Raw genomic sequence first — 21,226 nt, 5'->3', positions numbered from 1 at the left:
TCGGTGTTGGACGGCGATGTTGTTTTTACTAATCATCCCAGTATAATGTTCCTGCCTGAGTGAGTTTTTGCCTGCAGTTATATTAAATTAGGCTGCATGCACGGCATGCTCGATTCGCAACACTATTTGAGTCCTTCTCTCCCCTATCTCATTAACTATTCAATGTGAACTCGTGATCCTGCGGGGTATTGACATTAATTCCCCACACTACTGGAACAAGCAGTTTGGAAAGCTCGAAAAGATTTTCGTCCAAGCTGCCTTTAAAAGCAACGTTTCTCAAAACAAACTAACCATTTGATCATTTGTGTCTTGCAACTTGCCTGGAGAACAGCCCTGTCAAACTCTGCATTATTAAGTGAAAAGTTAATTATGCCTTTCACTGGCCCATGTCCATTACGAGCAAGGCAATAACAAGCTCATCACAGAAACAACAGGACCGGCACTTGTGCGGTTTAACAAGTTGTTGATCACAGGCTTTAATCCTGCGCTGACACGATGAGGTAGACTTGTTACTAGGATCTTGCTCTGCTCCTGCTCGTCCGAACCAATCCCGTTTCAGCAGCGCAGTCTTTGCGTTGACCTTCGGCAGCGGATTTCCTTGAGGGCAGGGTGGCCACTGGAAGTTGAACGAACCGGCTGAGGGTGGAGGAAGCAGAGGAGCTTAATGCTGAGGCAGGCAGAGAAATGTATGAATGACTGCAAAGAAGAGAGCATCAAGCCAATCAGAACAAAGAGGAAATCTGCGAGCCAATCACGAAAGGTTTTCTTCTCTCCCCAAAGCGTCTCTCTGACTTCTTCTCCTGACTGTTACCAGGTCACTGTGCCTGCCCGCGCCTCTGAATAATCTGTTTCATTGGGTCAGTGTGCCTCTCACAATGCGCCTGACTGGCTGGTTAGACATACACGGTTGCTAGGGAGCTCAGCCAATCACAGCAAGGCGGAAGTTTCCCCTCGGTTTCTAGGCAGGTTTCACGTGCTGTAGATGTTTTTGGCGGGAGAGTGGGAGAGCAGGAGAGGGAGGGGCGGCTGCAGGGTGAAGTGGAGCATGTGATTGTGTGTGTGTGTGTGTGTGTGGGTGTGTGTATGTGCATGTACAAGTTGAGTGTGCATGTTTGCGAGCGCGTGTTCATTTTGCCCTGCCTCTTGCTTTCTGATGCAACATCGAACTGTGTCTCCTGGGCTACTAGGGGACCTTGTTATGTTTTTTTTTTTTTTTTTCTTCCTGTCCTCGCAGGAAACGAGAACCAATTGCTGTGCTGTTGCCATCGGAGCGGGGAGGTTTGTTTTCTCTCCACTTTCATCCCTGGTACCTCCCCGTCGACAGTTACCGTAGAAACAAGAGCAACTCCAACTCTATTTCCATCCATGTCTCCTTCCTTCGCTGATTTAGCGTTGCTTTCTTTTTTAATCCACTGCAAAGCACCTACCTACCAACACTTGTGCAGCCAATGGAGTATTTAGAAAATTGTGTGACATCTCTGAAGAGGATGTGTATAAAAGCAGAGATGAAGAACTGCAGAAGCACATGCTGTGGTACAGCTTGTACAGAGGCACCTGAACGTTTGTCAAACATACCACCGTTGCAAGTTAAACATGAATGGTTTTGGTGTTTTACGGAATAGCTCGGACTCTGCCACCCTTAAAAACAAACTTAGACATATCTTTTGCCAACATGTTATCTCCTCACCCCCCTGAACCCTTCTGTCAACGGAGTGAAACAGCTCGTCACATATGATAAGGGCTTCCCAAAATCCCATTATTTCCACTTGAGTGCACACAGAGTTACAAGAATTAAAGTGGAAAGCAGCAAGTGAGTGGACAATCGACCACTGTGCATCCACTTCATTGTCCTTCAAAACACAGCAACAAAGGGCGCAGCAACTTCAGAATGACATGATCATTTTTGAGAACTACTACGTCCAATAAAAATTCATGCAAAGTCAGTTAATTTGTGTGAAAAAGGACGTGGAACATACTCATCAGACATGTCACCAGACAATTGCCGTTCTTTAATGGGACATGAGTTCAGTCTCCCGCATGAAAAGTTTGATTTACTTTTTCCCTGCCTGTCCATCCACCACTATAATCTCCCTGACCTTCGCTTTCAGCCTTGCCAGATGAAGGGCACCCTACAGTGCTGACTATACTGGAACTCAATTGGACTTGGTCATGTGTGAAATCCTCCAATATGGACATGTTAACATTACCAGGATACAAGTTTGGGTTTTTAAGAAACTTGCACGTTAGCCTTACTACTTTTTTTTTTTTTTTTTTTGTGACGAGAACCTCAAAATAAAATTATAAAATTATAACCTGAATGCTCCATCAAAACCATCACAGTTTACAGACTGACTACCTACTTCAGGTTGGAGCTTACTGTGCTTACGGTAGTCCATCGAGTCCTCCTACCAAAACAAAAAAACAAGACGTACTGTGTCCGAGACATCCTCTTACCTAAACGATAGAATAGTTCATTTGCCAGAACGACATATGATCATTGGACAGTGCCAGAGACAGACATACTGGACTTTCATCGTCATCGTGACAATAAGAAACAGTTGGTTTACGTTGTTAAACGGTCACGGTCATTATGGCGTGAGCACCAAAACTACTTGGTTTGGTTTAGAAGAAGATGGTTTAGGTTTAAATCTGTATGTTTGTTAGGTAAGTTAATGTAAATACGTGACGTGGGTGTACATAAGATATGTAAGTTAATTTACATGGGTTGTTTAAAATATCTCAAAGCTCACTTTTGTTTTCAAAGGGGTTATGAACTGGGCTGTGTTTGACCCATCCCGCCACACCAACCTCCCCCCATTTGCAGACTTTATATTCTTTATACTACGTCACGTGACTTCCTCTTTTGATCCCGTCATAATTACTATGACGCCAGAAGTCAACTACGTAAACATTGGTCATTTTAACTCTTAAACAATCAACCATTGTTGGGATTTTCTCGTGAGGTTGGGCTGAGTAGTTTCATCTCTGAATACAGCTGTTCAAATAATCTGGCTAAACGGTTTGATTTGTGTCTTGCGCCACCAGACATCGCTGTATTTCTCCTCTTTGTAATTATTCTGTTGAGTACTTTTTGTTTTACAAATGAATAGACCTGAAGTTATCCTTTAGAGGTCCAAACATTACTTACTTTCAACATCCATTTACACAGGTTTGGGTGCAGGGTAGAGTTTTGGAGTCTAGTAGTTTGCTCAAAGCCACTTGGTTTCACCTACAATTAAAACAATCTGTCTGTTGTTAGTCAGCTCTTTCACTGCTAAACAAAGCTTCAGGCCCAGATTGGGAGGTTTTGTAGTTTTGTAACACTTTCTTGGGTCATCTGGAGTAAAGATTGACAAGTATGAAGAATCTCAATCATCCAGTTCATAGGAAAAAGAGTAGCGAGTCCAACGCAGCCGGACTTGCTGTTCACTTCTAACGGGTGAGCTGTTGAAACCGCTTTAATGAGTGTTGAATTGAATTCAAGACCAAATAAGTCTGGCTGCCTTTGTTTCACTACTTACAGAAAATTTACCTGGACAAGTGTGATATGTGCATTTTGTTTATAATACAGGCAAATCATAAAATCGTACTGGATTTCACGACATCAAATGGGATAGCTATGACAATGTGACAACGATAATCCATAACGATACAGCAGTGCAAGGACACCTGCAAATTGGATCGAGGAATTGTTTTGGATGTTGCACAGGTGCCATCACGCTGCCACTCTGCCTGACAAATGGTTTGTTTACCACCTGAGCTGCTGCTGCTCAGTAATCATTAGGTGCTCATTTACTGCAACTTGCCATCGCAGCTGGAAACATGAAGGCAAACTGAAAGACACACTGCCACAATCCATTTTCACACAAGCCTTCCAAAACATGCCCTGCATTACTTATGTATAAGATTACATTTAATTCATCACATGAAAGCGGTGTCAAAATACACATAATCGTGAAGGAAGTGTTTCCCTCGGGTGGTTCTGGGCTTCAAATGTGTTACCTTTGGATGAACCCTGGGAGAGCCGCATTCATTCGCTGAGCCCCTGCTGTACCTGTGGTTAAAATCAAGAGGTGTTGACAGAATAGGCAGAGGGAGGAGGGGGCGGAGGTGGACAGAGCTTTCCAATAACCTGGGAAAACTTGGCATCGCTGTCACGTAATTTCACAATCAATTTACGTGAAAAACAGTCTCTTAAAACAGGGATTTAGGTAGATAATGAAATGGCACAGGGACAGAAACCATGAAATTGGGATGTGAAAGTAAATGCTGTACAAGCACAAACGATGACAGAGTTGTTTGGGTGTGGAAGGAATTGAAGATAGTAGACAAAGCGTCTGGATGTCAGGTACCATTAGGGAAAAAGCCACAAAGCAAATTGTATCATTATGCAGTGAACTTTGAAAAATTTCAACATTCAGGGGATTATCACCTCTGCTGGCAGCACGTAGTCAGAAATAACTCACTGTGGAGAATTTTTGAATGCCTCCCTGGCAAAAATTGCTCAGACAAAAATGGGCTGGGACACGTTGCCTGCCACCGCGGCTGACACATTAGAGGTACTGGAAGTTTCAGTTTAGATGACAAGTTCTGAGTTCAGCACCAACACAAAGGCTGTTTATCCCTCTTCAAAGAGGTTGAAATAGTGCACTTGAAAGTAAAAGACAGCAAATGACTTCAAACAGTGGATGAGATTGCACAATACATGGTGTTTTGTGTCTCTGAATCTCTTGCATTGACAGCGCATCATGTTATGTTCTCCCAAAACAGAGGAAAAAAAAAAAAAAATCTGATTTGCAACCCAAATGTGGATAAGAGCTCTGTGTTAAAAAACAAAAAACAAAACTCTAACCAAACCACAGTTTAACTGATGAAAAACTACTGTATACCCCAGAGTCCACTGGCAATGAGATAAGTGAGTGTGACTGAAATGCACAGTTCTTCGAGCTATTGTTTGGGAACACTAATTAGTTATTGATAAAGGGAACTCGGGGGAGAAAGTGATGAAAGGGTTATGGGCGTTTCGATTTATTTTTTCATTTCTTTGTTTTTCAAATGCAGCACACAGTGGACTAATTAAATTTTACTAACACATTAAATTGCAACAAAACTGATACTTTTTACCTTTTAATTTCAGTGGGGATTTTCAACTTCATTTTTAAGTTTCTGTTTTCATTTTCAAAAGGTGCTATAATGAGGTATTTATTAGTAATAATCCTCATTCATAGCATTGACATGTCCTTCAAATGATATGCATCCAGCACAATTATTTGCAGCCAACATAAACCTTGGGTTAATCTAAATTACTTTGCTAATTAACTAAGGCAGTTTAATCCTTGTTCAAGTTGTGATTTAATTTACGTAGCTGCAGTCAAGGTGCTGACAGTAGGGACGTGGGCTTCTGTGGCCAAATTTTTTTAAATGTGATTTTATTTTTGTCCATTCCTATGCATGCAATCTGCATGCGTGTTCATTGATTGACAACTGATGGGTTTTATTGGAACACACACACACACACACACACACACACACACACACACACACACACACACACACACACACACACAGAGAGTGAGAGAGGGAGGAAGCAGAACCAACCACCATCTAAACGCTTCTTCCCAATTTTGGGTGGGGTCCCTTTCACCGCAGGATTGGGGGGGAAGGGGGCTGGTGTGGATGGGGGGTTGGGAGCTGTCAACCAGCAGCTTTAACAAGGCTAAGCAGGGGTTGTTTGCTCGTCTGCCAATAAACTGTGCATGGGAATTTGGTGAAAAGTTGAGAAAATCACATTTCGCACATTGCCAGCTGTACAACAAAGGACAGTGTGAAAACATAACATGGTGCACGGGGTGACCAACACCCCCCCCACACACACAAGAGCAGCAGCATCTGCTGCCATCCAGAAATGATCTCTTGGGGAAAATCTGACTCGCTCAAGGATCAAATAGTCCCACTTTTCTTGTGTAGCTGTTTTGCACTCAGTAACCCCTTTTTACTTGATTTCACTGTACTTTTTTTTTCTTACTGTTTTGAGTGATGCCATGAGTAGGCGTGCCCCCCACCGTGCAATGAGGGTCAACAGCCACGGCTGTTGTCTATGCCGGTGTCACTGTGCATCTATCAGAGGAGGACACCATAGGTGCCCTCAGGGGCCCAAGAGAAAATGGCTCAATGCTTACATGAATGCATTGTTGTCAAGCAAGGATGCATTTAAGGACATTTGAATACTGTTATGTTATGTTATGTTTTGTTATATTATGTTCATTGATGAACAAAGTATTGTTCATTAATGGTAGAAATACTGCACTTAAACTTTACTTGCAATATATACTACAAGTATAATAAAAAGGACTCATAACACAGACCCAAGATGTTGAGTAACTTCATCTGAAACAATGCATCAATTATATAAATTGACCATAGGTTTTACGTGTCAAATCATAATCTGCATAATTATTAGTAGATATTAATGACTCATACATAAGTAGAAGAGTAGTATAATATGTTAAAGTGCCTATATTGTGTTTATTGTTTGCATGAACACACGTTCAGACAAAAAAAAATACTTTGACACTGCCATGCATTTCCTGATCACCTTGGCTAATCTATTCAACTGACATCCATGTGTGACAGTAACATTAGTGGACCTATTTGTTGCCTTGACAGTACAAAACTCATCATCACGTCGACCCCAGCAATTGGGTGGGTGCAACCACTCCATCTAGCAGCGGCTCCCAATCAGCTGAGCTGAGCGCTGAAAGCAGTCACATGTCTTCTCTGGGTTTGTGTTTTTTCCCCCTCCACGTGTCTGGATACACGAAGCAGAAGGCGGGACCATAACAAACCATCTGATTGGTCCGCACCGTGTCACCAGCTTATGCTCGGCGAGGAGGGTTGTTCTCTTAAAGGGCCAGACGCCGCATATATATATATATATATATATATATATATATATATTTTTTTTTTTTTTTTTTTTTTTTTTTTTTTCCCAACAACAATACAGCATGAGCTCAACATGTCATGCTTAAGTGTGTCGCAGCTTTTAAAAGTCTTACCTTAAATGCGAAAATTGTTGAGGCATTAAAAAAAAAAAAAAAAAAATGGAAAAGGATGGATTAATCTGCCTTTTCCTTAAATACATATATATATATTTTTTTAGTGCAATAAGCGTGCCATTACTACTTTTACCCAGGAAAACGGTGCGTTCACTTCCGCCATCACGACTTATTTGCTCAAATACAAACGTCAAATATAGCTATATATTTTATATATCCTTTCACCGCGTTTGTATTTGCATAACAACTGTGTGGCTGACTCTGTTCCTTTCACGTTATTAAGAATGGGCGGACCCGAGCCGCAAAGGGCGGACCATTTTGACACAGGAAAAAAAAAAAAAAAAAAAACACAAACCCTTCTCTCAGTCAGCAAACATCCATGAGTGGTTGTAACGCAAAGAGGGATACAAGTCTCATCACCACAGTCTGCTGGAAACAAGGTAACAAGCGAGTTGTCAAGATACCACCGATCACCACGGAAAACACATTTACTGGCGGTGAGTGTGAGACGGTCTCGTATTCAAAAATTCAACAACAACAACAAAAACAAAAAACAACAAAAAAAACAACCTTACTTATTACCCCGTCGCGTGCTCAGTGGTTCTGGGGAGCAAATGCGCTCTTCGCTGGAGGGAGGTGGAGGTGGAGGGGGGGGGGGCGCATGTCCGGGCAGACGGAGACGGGGGATGGAGCGGACCCACCGGGCCAGTTCGGGTACGCGGCGCACGGCGTTTGTTAAGTTTATTTCGGTTTCCAGTTTCCTTTCTCTTGTTTCCACGGACGAACTGACGGGAGGGTGAAATGCGTCCCCCCTCTCGCGCGTTTTGGATTCTCCACGTCCCGGCTGATGTCCACCGGTCTTTGACTAGAGCGTTGGTCTGCGGCTTTTTTTTTTTTTCCTCAGTTTTTTTATTATTATTATTATTTTTTTTAATTATTATTATTATTACACACTACAGGTAATTATCGCGTAATTTAATTAGTTCGGACAGTAAATGACTTGCCCCGTGTACATTTCACTAACTCCTTTTCTTCGAATGAGTGAAGGGATGGGCTCATTTCACGTGTGTTTACAAGGAAAACGTGTCAACATGGGAGAATGGGAGCCAGGCGAGTATTGACTTAACGTTGTCCTTAATGTTTGGGTAAAACACGGCTAGTATGTTGCTGTCACGGGTTAAAAACCCGTGCGTAAGTTGGAGGCTGTTTTATACGACAAAAACGGAAACGAATTGGTTTGAACTCACTGGTTAGGCGGCGGTTGTTATTGTTATTTGTCGTGTCAGTATCGCGTTTCTTTAATAGAGGATGTGATGGCTGCTCGTTTTGTGGATGTCTGTGATGAGCGGTCGGCGCTGAGCTGCCCGGGATATTGTGCTCCTGGTGCGGGTGAAGCGCAGCAAGATCTCCGGTGAGACTCTAAATGGGCAATGTGATGTAAATATCGGCGATTTTTTTTTTTTTTTTTTCTCCTACTTGCGCAACTACAACACATTTGCAACCCCTTGTTAACGTCGTACAAATGCAAAACCTTTAGCTGGAGCAGCTCTTGTATGTTTCCATTCCAGAAAACGTACGATTCATGACTTTATTGGAGCATGTCACTTGCACACTGTTATCCACAGGATGTGTATTGCTAGTTACAAGTGAAATAGCAGCTGAGCTCGGTGTGTGTGCTCCCCCTGCCCGGGCTTTACGTGGAGGAGAGCCCAGTGCACAGATGGTGCAGCAGAGGGAGCCACTTTCTGCTGGAGCTTTGAGCCTTTGACCAGCACTGTGGTGGCTGCCAGGCCTCCCTGCAGCCCCAAGCAGTGTGTGTCTGTGTGTCTGTGTGTGTGTGTGTGTGTGTGTGTGTGTATATATGATGTCTTTTTGTGTGTCTCCCTGTCTATGTTTGTTTTTATGTGTCTGACACTATGGTAATATTGCCAGTCCTCTGTTAACTGCCAGTGGAAATTCAAGACAGGGCTTACATTGCAATTGACACACAACACAAGTGCACATTTGATGTTAGAGAAACTTGATGCACAGTTGCACAGATGCCCCTGCTGCTTGCGTAGCATTAATTAATATTGTACTTAACTTGCCTGACGGAGACGTTAGTACAAATTAGGCCTGTTTTGAATTTCAGTAGTGCACAACTAATTAGCATGCATTGGCGAAGTAGACACATTTCACTCTGAAATGCCTGGAGAAGAAAGGAGGCCAGAGGATGTGTGAGTCTTTCATTATGTTTGTTTGTTTTTAATTTACCATTAAGCACACAATCTGATTCAAAGATACACATCTTGCAATAACTTCTTCTCATAACATGGCCTTGGTAGTCAAAGTGCTTTTTCCACAGCTGGTCAAAAAGTAGTTTCCTCCTTTGACTCCATGTGATATGACATCATGCAAAGAGATACATGACTGAGGCCGCCTTGCTCGGTAAACACAATACCAGTGTATCCAGTTTCAGCTTTTGCATTTGACAGCCCAGCCCATTTGTCTCCACTTACACAACAAAAGGAAAAGACAGGCGCCCTTGACAAAATGATATAACAGTAGTTCGGTAGATTGTGGCATGTGGCCAACAAGGAAGAGAGTGTTTGTGTTCAGCAGGCACAGTTGAGGATGGAGTGAAACTTGTTATCTGCCGCGTGAAACAGGCGCTGCACGCAGTGCATAACAGTCTCGCCAGAACTTTGGTTTCACTGAGGGTTTCACTCCCTGCCCACTGCTCTGTGTATGTGTGTGCGTGCGGGTTAATAGCGTGGACGCACAGCTACCCAGTGACTGTGTGGTGGCAAGAGGGAACAACGATTGTTGAGCAGCAGAACTGTGCAGGAGGAACCTAATCTCCTGACTGTACTCTGCTGTGCGGCACACTGTTCAGATTAAGGTAATTCTGCGGGAAAAGAAGCCTCTCCGGTGGATCTGTTGGCGCTCAATTACAATTTGGCACCTTATCAGGAACAGCTTGGCAAAATCTGCTGCGGAAGGGTAGCAGATCTGGCGTAGCATTTTTAGCCGCCCACTGGGTCCCCCTGCACAGGGTGTTTCCATACGTTTGGCTCCTGTTGCTGCTCATCCCTATATTAAAAGAAAAGAGATTACTGCCTCAGTTGCATCTGATGTCTGCCTTTCTTTACATAAACATTTACAGAGCCATCTTTTCTTCTGACATGATCCACCTCTGCTTATTTGTTTTCAGTGTTATCACATGCAGCATAAGCCTCTTACTGGGCATTATAATGACTAATGATTTATTTCCATTTAATGCAGACACGGCGAGATAATTTCCCATCTGCTAGAGGGCAAAGTTTCCACTGGTAACAGGAGGATATTTGTCTGGTTTTGAAACAAATCAAACCCAAATTACCTGCAAGCTAAAGATCATGAACACATAGCTATGAATCAAACATAGGCCCTCAAAAACATTTTATATTTGCACTTCTGAAAACACTTGTGCACACCTGCCTGTCATCTCATTCTTAAGTTTCCATCTTGTGTCCCCCTCTTCTCTCCAGGGAGTTTACCGCTGAGGCGTCGGATGGATGATGAGGAGGAGGACATGTCACGGCCCATCTCACAGCTCTGGGGAACGCCCTTTAGGGACGTCAAATACGAAGACCGAGCCACACAGATCGCAACCGGACAGGCCCTCGCTGCCGTCACTGCTGCCATGTCCACGTCGCAGAGCCACAACAACAACGGCATCGAAACACTGCCCTGCAGCTTGCACCGGCAGCCTCACGTACCTTTTCACGGTAAGGAGCCCGGTGAAGTGATGTGGGCTTACGGTGTTAGAAAATGAATGCGCATCACTGAATCATGTAACTTCTCACGATTAGTCATTTCTTTTGTCTGATTGGATCCTGGCAGGGGGCCGTCCTCAGAGGTCCAAATGATTCACATTTTTGCTGTTAGATTTTATGAGCAATTTGTGTTTCATTTTTCTTGGACCATTAGAGAAACTAAATTCAAATTTAAATTATCACTGCAAAACTGAGACAGGTTTAAAGATGAACCTCCCGCGTCATGTGAGATAAGTTTTTAGTATAATATGCATGCTGAGAACTTGACAAATAAGCAGTTCTGTGAACCTGTTTGTTTTCTGTGTAGCATTATCTTTATTGCATAGTACCCTATGTACGTAAGCTAAATTTGATAAATGATAATTGCATTCAGTCCACTTGACTTTTTTTTTTACACAAGAATGTCTTGATAAATATAAAAAAGAGACAACAATATTTTCATGCAAACATAAAGGTACATACCAGCACTAATATGTCCATCATTTTTAATCCAATAGTGTTTTCCCATGCCTAAATCAAATCAGTGTGACATCATGCTAATCAAATTGAATGAACGTCGAAGTAGAATGTTGTTTGTTTGTTGACTCAGTATCAGTGTGTGAGAGCTGCTTATTGTTCCGGGTTTAAAGTCACCAATACATAAACACCACTGACTGCTCTTACCTTGTCGTTCATTGTAATCCAGCCAGTAATGGATGTCATGCACTTTGGCTCCGTTCCATCTCTCCTCCCCAGTTTCTTAGAGATATTATGGTCCTCTGTGAGGCAGAATAATAGGTCATTCTGCACACATGACAACATAACAAAAAAAAAAAAAAATGTCTCCAAGTGGCATGACTGCGGAAGCGCATGCTTAGAGGCGGAGAGTAAACTCTGTGACCCAGCCCAATAAAAGGCGGCAGATCACTGAGGACGTTGTTGTTTTAATACGGTGTTAGAGCTTTCCACCTGCCAACGCTCTCTCTATTTTTTTTTTTTTGTGTGTGTGGACTCTTAGTTGTACTTCGAGTGCCTACCTTTTAGTTTGTCCAGTCACGAGAAGATCTGATAAAACCTGTTTGGTTTTAAGAGAGCATTTTAGCAGCATATTTGTATTGTTTATATGATTAGGCTAGTCAGACACAGCTGTGTCTAAAGCCAGTAAGAAGATAATTGGCCTCATCACAAAGCTGTCTTCAGTTTCTTGAGTTTTTTTTCCACTGTCCAGCCTCACTTCAAAAACCAAACGTCAGCAGTTTCACTGAACTGAACCCATTTAAATCAAACACTGCTGATATTACTGATGTCTCATATATTCCTCTTGGCACTGACACTGACAGAAACCTGTTAGCATTTTAAAAACCTCACAAGAACTCAAGTTTTAAGAAGCTTGATGTTTTCCTTTTAGGCAATGCCGGATTGCGGTCACATTTTCCCGCTCAGTTTGAGCCCATGGAGGACCGGGGAGAGAGGCAGATTGAAGAGGAAGAGGAGGAGGGCAGAGGGGAAGACAATGACAGGATGGCAGAGAGACCCGAGGAGCAGGTGGGGGTGAGCCATGAGGCGCAAATCGGTCGTAAACTTCGGGAGATCGGAGACAAGTTCCACCAGGATCACGTTGAACTGGTAAGCCTCACTCCCAAGCAGTGAAGCAGATCCATGATAATGACCCTCTTCACACACACACACACACACAGCTCTAGAGCTTGTATGCACTGTCAAGCACTAAGTGTCAAAGTGTACCAACTATGAGCACAAGTGGACTTTCATCACCCCGAAGGAGAAGTGGATAATACCTAAATGCACTATTTAGCTGTTGAACATCTGCATGTTTTGCATGCCAGCAGCAAAGGACAGTGGGTCTACAGGGCTGCTGCGACTAAAACTGTATTTTGTTGACTTAAATTGGTGGGTTTTTTATGTGTGTCAGCTTTCACTTGATTAGAGACACAAATCAAAGCCACAATGTGCCAAATGGTTGCTCACTCTTTGGAAAAAAGGAACACGTTGCCAGCTGAAACGGCCTCAACCCACATTGACTAAAATAGCATGTACAATGATTCAACCACTTTCTTGGCCACACTGAGGCACGATTTAATAAACTTGTGAAAGATTCAAAATTAAGAAACGGTGCACAACTAATCTCTGTTGATTCTTTGTTTGGTGTTATGGTCACAGTCATCTTTACCCTTGAAATCACTGAAACAGTACCTCGGTACGAGCAGAAGGGTAAAGACTGTGCTGCCAATATTGTGTAACAGTACACCAGGAAATGGGAAGACTAGGATAATGCAGAAGAAAATAAATGTACATGGCTGAAATCCAGGCCATCATCTGGGAGTGACACTTTCTGACCAAATTCCCACGTCTCCTTGCCTCAGCTCTGTAATTTAAAAGGTAAAGTCAGCCTTTATACTCAGCATACCACATGAAGCCTTAGGGAATGATAAAGGGAATTAAGTGTCGAGTCCCAACTGTTTTCAAAGCTCCTCAGTGAATAGTTACGCCTTAATACCCTCCCCGTAGTAGTGCGTGATAAGTCGTTAATTGTGCATAAATGTTTGTTAAGCAGTTACTTTTCTGCCCTGAGAGCTGCTATTAGTCGCATACCCATAAACACAATTGATAAGTACAAATAAACCGGGATAGGTAAAGTTTCTTATCTGCTGTTGTGGCTGTTTTGTCGTGGGGGTCTGTGTTCACAACAAGGTGTGGCTGATATGTTTTGAAAAGCACTTAACGGTGTGGTGAATGTAGGAGGAGAGAGTTGAGCAGACAAAAAAGAAAGTGACATGCGGTTTGAGTTTTGACGTAGTCATGACAAAGACTGAGGAAGAACAGGTGAGATCAACGTGACTTGTCTCGAATAGGAGTGAGCCGCACGTCTGTGTCTGGGTAGACTTGGCCGGCTGTTTATATGCGAATCTAAAAATAGAGTCTGACTCACACACTTATAGACGCAGCCAGTAACATGACGGCTACCCACAATACCTCAGTTGTCCCGCCGCCTGTCTCAGTGTGTGTGTGTGTGTGTCTCTCTTGTGTGTGTTTTGGGTTTGCCAGTGTAACTCTGTGACAAAGAGATAAGAGAGATTTTTTTTTTTTTGGTCTGCTGTCTGCGCTCAAGTTGGTTTCATGCTGCAGGATCTGATACCGCCATTGTAGGAATATTCCAAAGGGAGAATAATCACTAGTGGTCCTTTATGATATCCAATCGCTTCTCTGTACTGCCTCTGCTGCTATTGTTAGACTTTCTCTCTTGGTTCTCCAAGCAGCAGTTGCCGGTGAGGGCTGATGCGCGTGGGTTTTATGGTTTACGTGAGGCAGACTGCGTTTTGCGGTTTGTCCGTCACTTTTCACAACTTTGGTGGCCAATAAAACGTTGGCGCTTTATTCCAGTGACACAAGTTAACCATTGAGTGAAGGGGCAAAGGCGCACAGTGTCAGTTTCTTCATCATTCAGGGTGCAATAACTTAACCAGGGCAAACAAAATATACAGTGTTCTCCACTGCTGAGAAAGAGCTTGGAAAGATGAGCTTCCCGTAGAACAGCAGAGTACTGTTTAAATAAGCTCTGCAGCATAGAATTAAGGCAATTAAGGACAATTAGGGTTACATTTAGTGGCGCTGGTTCAATTCAGTTCAGTCTGCTAGTTCGCCATCAAATAGCCTGTGGCCTGACTCTGATTGCTAGGCTGGTAGAGGCCTCGATGAAGGGAGGAGGGGGAGGGGGGAGGGGATCGTAGCGAGAATGCTTATGCAACAGGCAGCAATACGTGAGCGTGGCTGTTCAGAGAGCCAGCAGGATCAGCGATGGGGTGGTGGTGGTGGGGGGGGGGGGGGGGGGGGGGTGCAGCAGGAACCCCCTTCACGTGTCTGTGATCCAGGTGGGCCCCCAACCCCTCAACAGAAAATGACAAGAGCGGTTCCCATTTTTGCTTTGTTTTGATCATTATTCGGCTGACTTTGCAATTACAATAGAGCAGCACTTTCTGCGGAAGCATTTCACATCGAGCTTCTCTTTCCGAAGTCAAAGATGCACTTTTTATATGAGCGGGACTGTATAAAACCATGTCAGCCCACATGTAAAACAAAAATAAAATAAAAAAAAAAAAGTGTTGAATTACAGATGATAGCTTGGAAATTTGAATTCTTAAAAGAAACTTTTTCACTTATGAGAAGAGTTCAATTCAGTCGGGGAATGAGAGAACTGCTGCAGTTAGGTGTGCGTGCGACAGACATGTTTTCTAGACACAGGCTCATGTTTTGGAAACATCCAGTCTTCTCTGTTATATGGTTTCAACTCACAGGGTTCACCACAGTTCACAAAATTTTACCTCAGAAACCTGTTCTGATGAAATCAGAGCGTGCGGAGTGACTTTCATGACTGACAAGCGTAGTGATTGCAATTTAACAGTCTTCTTTTTCAGCCCTTTGTCAGTACTGATGACTTAATGTGTCTCTCTCTCTCTCTCTCTCTCTCTCTCTCTCTCCCCTCCCAGTTTATGAGGCATCAGAGACAAAACCTGCCGGTCTGGATGCGCCTCACGATGGCCCTGTTTGGGTTTTTGTTTCCACGAGAGGGTCTCATTCCCCGCCTGAGAGGAGAGCAGAGATGAAGGGACTTCCTGCTGTCCCTCGCCTCGGCCCTCGTTTTTTCGAAACGGAAACGAGGGATGGGACTTTAAGAGATGGCACTGTAAGATGGAACACGGGTTTGGATTTTGTTTTCTAATTGAATATGAAGATGAGATGAAGAAGACACTGGTCACCGCTGGACGGAGACTGATTACAATGTTTTCGTTGGGTTCTATTTTTTGTTTTGTTTTTTTGCTTTCGCCTCTCCGAGAAGAAGCCATTGTGTTTGAAGAGATATTTTCGAAATATTTGTAAGATTACCTATTTTGTACAGTAAACTGCTCTTTTTATTTGGTATTTCAAGTCGTGAAGGACCTCCATCAGTCCAGGGAATGCCTTATTCTCTCCTGCCACAGTACACACTCTTTTGCATCAAGAAAAGAGATCAGTTTTAGGATTAGGCCTCTTTTTCTGGTGACAGACTGTGGACATGGACATTTCGGTGCTGAAGTTACTGACTTAAAAGCCTTGAGGCCTCGAGGCACATTTCTAATTTATTCTCTGAAAAACAATAAGCCCTGGACTTATCTTTTACTGTTCCACACTGGGTAATATGAAAATGGTTGTTACGACATTGCGGCGGTGTTACACGGTGCTGGTCAGTTTAGATGTGTCTTTTATCAGCTTCCTCCGGAGACACAGGGACGTTATCTCAACCCGTGTCTTCAACTGGTGTCATTCGTCAGCGCCTCCATCTCCAGTACCGCTCACGGTGTGAGAGGTGACCCAAACGACCCACTGTGTAGATTCAGGCACTGTCCATTTAAAGCACGTATACTTGAATTTAGGTGTACTGAAGATATCTTAGTCGAGTAATTTCAAGGTCCGACGTCGTAATCGCGGTTACGATGTTTGTGATCATGTGTTTGTTGGAGTGTGTGCTTACCGTTTGCAAAATCTGCATTCGTTTCGAAACCAAATAAGCACAAAGTCAAACAAAAATCTCACTCGTGGGATTACAATCAGGGAAGTGGAAACAATCAGACAAGTGGAAATCTTTGGATAAACGTCATCATTTTTCCAAAGATTTCCAGGATTTATGTCTCTGGCTGGATTGACAATCGCAACTTTGCCCTTTGCTGCATTGTATTTATCAGCATTTTTAAAGGGGCGAGCAATATTCAAGCCAGTGGGAGTACAGTGACAGTCTGTATTTGCAATCAAACATTTCCTAAAACATGTCTGTATTCTCGATGAAATACACCTCTTTGCAAATGATTTGCTGCAGAAACATTTTGGGGTTCACCGTAATAGAGATGCATTTTTATTTTATTTCACTCCACGTGTAAAAAGTCTTGAGCACTGATTCAAACCGGATGTGCTAATAATACATGTATGAGATATCTCAAACTGCCAGTGGTACACTCAGCTTCACTTAGTAAGGACAGCTTCTGTACAGTTTAAGAAAGCATTTATGTTTTTGTTTTTATTCACACACAGACACACATTGGTAGAGGAGAAGGTTTATTCATCCTTGTGTGACAAAGTTAGTGCAACATTATGCTACAACACAGCCACTGTTCCTCAAAGTCTTGAAGGACTTTGATAAAATGATGTTAAAAATTCCTCATTTGATGTATTATTTCAGTCTAGTAGATTCATGATATGAACTTTTGAAGACACTGATGGTTTTTTTTTCTCTCCTTTATGTTTTCTTCAGGGAGTAGTTAATAGCTGCGTTAATTATCCGACACATGCTTATGAGCTGTATTTGTTAAAAAAAAAACAACAACAACAACCTGCCTTTTGAGTAGACAACGCTGAACGAGCAAACAAATTATTATACTTTTGACTTTTTCCAAAGCATTTTCACACAACGTCAGCATGGAAGTGTGTTACAGGTTGTCAGTTTTTTTTTTTTAACTTTTTACGACAGGAGTAGCTGAACAAAAAGTTTGTTTCCTGCAAACATTGAACACTGAGCCAATTCAGATAGTTGTGACACACTCTCTCCTCCTCAGTCCCGATCGTCACACACTCACTCTCTTTCATTGAGCATCGTGTTTAACTACTCCCTGTCTTTAATGAGAACAAGTTTCGTTTTTTGTTTGGTTTCTTTGAGATAATTTATTCTAATTTATTGTGTGTATATTTGCCCAGTGCTACTGTATAGATGCTATCTCGGTGTGTACAGTCCTTTTCTTCTCATTGTTGAGGTGCATTCAGTTGCGCGTTCGATGCCTGTGTGTGCGGGGAGGTTGGACTGAAGCCATGTGCCTCGTGCATCCTCACACGCGATTGTGTGAGTCTTTTACGAAATCAACGTCAGATAAAAACAACAGACAATCAAATGTACAAAATGTGCCTTGTGAGGAACAGAACCTGCCACGTCATCATCATCACCAACAACGCTTGGCATAATTACCCAAAAGTCACTGGTCACAGCTCTTGTTTCACTCGGGCTCTGTGTGTGAGATCAACATGAAAAAAAAAAAAGAAAATTAGCTTGATTTCTCACATCAGCTCACGAGGCACAGGCTCAACCTTTGACATCTCTCAGCACGAACGGCGAGTTTCACAATGCAAAACCTTCTCAATATCAGAAACGACTGTTTGCAATGTGCACTGTAAAGAAACCAATTTTTTTTTTTGAATTTGTATATTGTACTTTGCGCCTCTCTTCTTTCTACTCCTGAGCTGAACTTCCCCTCTAGATTCTTGAACCTTTTTAAGATCTGTAATATGCTGGATCGGCCTGGCTTGTCTGGGTTGTTTTTGTGCTTTAGTATCTACAATCTAGTAGGGCTGCGGGTTTATATTTGAAGGAGGAATGAGCCACCACGGTGCCCAGTATTATTTGAGACGGGTTGAACAGCCACTCAGTGGGTGTGGTGTTGATCTGACCCTGTTGTTACCAACCACTGTTGCAACCTCGACTCAAGTGAAACATTTGTTATATGTTCAACCTTCAGTGTCTTTAATATCAAATTTTTTCAATTTGTTCTTGAATATCCAAGAAAGTGCATCTTTACTGTCAAGTGCTGTGATTTGGTGTTTTTTTTATACATTTGACATGAATTTGACACGGCTACTGTTGCTGTCTTTATAAAAAAAAAAATAATAAATAAAAAAAAAAAAAATCAATTTCGCAAAATTTTTCCATACCTTTTTGTAAGAAGTAAAAGCTACAACACAACCTTTGCTTTTCTATGATTGCTTTTCTCAATGTTATGGCATTTTTTTTTTTATTTGGGATATTGCCAAGTCTGCTGTGTCACTCTCAGTTCAAGGGCTTTTTCGATATATGTAAATGGAGTAAAAATGCATGTCCAACATTCCTGAAAAGATCTGTATCCTAAGGGTTTGAATGTAATTTAATGGAGTGAAAACCACAATATCTCTTTTAACACGTGAAATGAACAGTGGAACTTATATCGGACTCCGGTGCCCAGTGCGCACAGAGTTTGTATTGTCTTCACATTGCTTTCTTTACGTTCAGAGTGGTCTCAAGGATTTCACATTCATGTGTCCTATGAAGGGAGACCCAGTCCAGATGTAGCAGTTTTTGATGAAGCATTGGCTGTGTTATCTTTGGGACTGCTCTGTTTCTCCTGCGCTGTTTGAAAAGTGCCCAGGAGCGACATCGGAGTGATGGAGGGATCGGAGGAGGACGCGGGATGTTTGTTCTTTTTCTAGTGCAATATGCTGTACATAAGAGCTTGGCTCACAAAATCTTACAATTTCTCTTAATTTCTTTTGTTGTTAAATGGGTACATTGCTGTTTTTTTGTTTTTTTTTTCATTAAAACTTTATGGACAATTGACATGGCTTCATTGCTTCATTTCTTTTACTAAACAGAAAACACAAGAGATGTATCTAAGCAAACACAGATTTACTAGTTTACAAGTAAACCACGTCGGCATTTCTATGACACGTGTTTGTTGTGTCACTGGTCAATGGTCGGGTTTTGTATTTGCCCATATAATTAGCATGTCCTAGTTTCAAAAACTTGGAGGACTCCAGTTGAAACCAGGTGTTCGGGTCCAATTTGGTAAGGAACAAGGTAACGGAGGGTTTAGTTTCCCAAAAAGTAAGAAAAAAATTAACAAATGAGAGCAAATTAATTTTTTATTATACAGAGGTCAACAAGTCACAACTCCTCAAAAAAAAAAAAAAAAGGGCTATCATCTCTTGGCCAGATCAGGAAGGAGGACTCAGCCAGCTCTGTGAGACAAGGTTGTGTTTTAAGGTAAAAACTAACCAATCTTAGCTTAACATGTTACCATGATAAGAAACAAAACCACACTGTGATTGGAGTGTTTCTTCATAAATAAATAAAAATCACAATTCACAAAAATTCACCCTGAGCGGGACACAAATGTCCAAATGAAGACATTTTAGAGTAATACATACACTATCTGTTGAGATATTTCAGTTAAAACCACAAATCCCTAAAGTCAGTATAGGATTCAACCTCCGAGCACCATTAAATGTACAAAATGTGTGAATTCACTGAGTAGGCTTTTACAAAGATACGATGTTTTACAAATTAAGAGTAAACTATCTTAAAAACCAACTTAGCTGCCAGTGGTGCTAGAGGAAGTCTCAGGGGAGCACCGGAGTTATTAGGGTAAATCCTTGAGGACTATGAATGTCGGTAGATCTGCAGATAATTCAGTTTGGATCAAAGTAGTAGATAAACCAACTTGACCTATACTGGCATCCCTAAAGTCACACTGCTGGTGTTTCTAAAAAAACACATTCTAATTTATAAAGTCAGTCATGTGTGCATCACTTCACAAGCCTCCGCTGGCACAATTAGTAGCATTCCCCCCCCAAAAAATCATGTCCCTTAATAAAACTCTTCTGTGATTAAAATACCAGCTATTTAACCCCACTGGAAATTCCCAAAATATATATGTAGTTTGAAAAATAGACGTTTTCATGAGACCTGGAGGCAGCGATGGAACTCAGTACTACTTTATTTATCCGTTTTGTTTTTTATATATTTAACATGCTCTTCTCCTTTAGGGGGATAATGTGCAACCTTACATAAACTGTGATTCACTTTTGTGTCACTGGGGTTGTAAAGCAATCTCCCCCAAGCAGCTGCTTTGTGTAGACAGGGGCAGCAAAGAAGGTTCAAGGAGTGTGTATACGTACGTGTCTGTGTGTGTGTGGGGAGGGGGGGGGGGGGCGCAGAAACATATGGCCTCAGGAAAAGTGAGAATTCATGTTTGCAGAGAAGGCCTGAACCTCATAAAGATATGAACACGCTACAGTGTTGCGCTGTGGGGCGCGCTGATATGAGTTCATATAAAGTTACAAAAGCAGTTACAGCTGTCACCTTTTTCAGTTTTTACTACTCACACAGACAGTACTTGCAGCTTTTTGCAAACAGTGTGTTAATATAAGCAAGTCAGTCTGTGTTTAAACACAGACATGTAACACAAACCACTCGCAGGTAGACTGACTGATTTGTGTTTGCACAGAACAAGATGTTTAAGATGACCACTGTCAAGTTACTTCAAAGAATAATGCCGTGCTGGTTGTAGTTCTCCAAGTACAACACAGTGTACACAGACCCGATGAAATGTTTCCATTCCCGCTTCTAAATTCACGATAATTTGATATAATGATTTATGAGATATTTTCATTATGCCCGGCAGTAAATAAACTGAGGCTGTCTATTTTATTTTTTTTGCGCTCTCTGCAAAATTTCCCTGTGAAAATTGCAAGCAGACCAGTAAACATAGTTTGTTGCGCACAAAACACGAGTTATTTTAATCCCTGGAGATGAGAAGTGGGAATTTTCTT

At 42.1% G+C, this 21,226-nt stretch overlaps 1 protein-coding gene across 6 annotated transcripts; it reads left to right on the top strand.

The window, feature by feature from the left end:
• The first annotated feature begins 7,413 nt into the window (after positions 1 to 7,413).
• bmf2 (BCL2 modifying factor 2) lies at positions 7,414 to 19,232 on the top strand. Of its 6 annotated transcripts, none has more exons than XM_069142052.1 (4): positions 7,414 to 7,495; positions 10,565 to 10,804; positions 12,240 to 12,457; positions 15,334 to 19,232. In XM_069142052.1, the coding sequence occupies exons 1-4, from the start codon at positions 7,435 to 7,437 to the stop codon at positions 15,448 to 15,450; spliced, it is 636 nt and encodes a 211-aa protein (XP_068998153.1). In that variant the 5' UTR covers positions 7,414 to 7,434; the 3' UTR covers positions 15,451 to 19,232. The 6 variants fall into 6 exon arrangements, with proteins under 6 accessions (XP_068998153.1, XP_068998150.1, XP_068998154.1 ...); XM_069142049.1 differs by having other exon boundaries at positions 7,418 to 7,552; XM_069142053.1 differs by lacking the exon at positions 7,414 to 7,495 and adding an exon at positions 7,737 to 7,769.
• Positions 19,233 to 21,226: the final 1,994 nt, after the last annotated feature.

Source organism: Embiotoca jacksoni, unplaced genomic scaffold (genome assembly GCF_022577435.1).
Source record: "Embiotoca jacksoni isolate LCO1_2020_lvr unplaced genomic scaffold, fEmbJac1.0.p SCAF_96, whole genome shotgun sequence".
Lineage (NCBI taxonomy): Eukaryota > Metazoa > Chordata > Actinopteri > Embiotocidae > Embiotoca > Embiotoca jacksoni.
Note: the sequence above shows the minus strand (reverse complement) of the source record. Positions and strands in the feature narration are given on the sequence as shown.

Bases quoted from the DNA above. Each gene is read 5' to 3' on its own strand.
- bmf2 (XM_069142049.1), top strand. From the start codon at position 7,435: ATGAGTGGTTGTAACGCAAAGAGGGATACAAGTCTCATCACCACAGTC. The intron at 7,553-10,564 runs GTGAGTGTGAGA...TCTTCTCTCCAG, and splicing joins GGAAAACACATTTACTGGCG to GGAGTTTACCGCTGAGGCGT. The intron at 12,458-15,333 runs GTAAGCCTCACT...CTCCCCTCCCAG, and splicing joins ACCAGGATCACGTTGAACTG to TTTATGAGGCATCAGAGACA.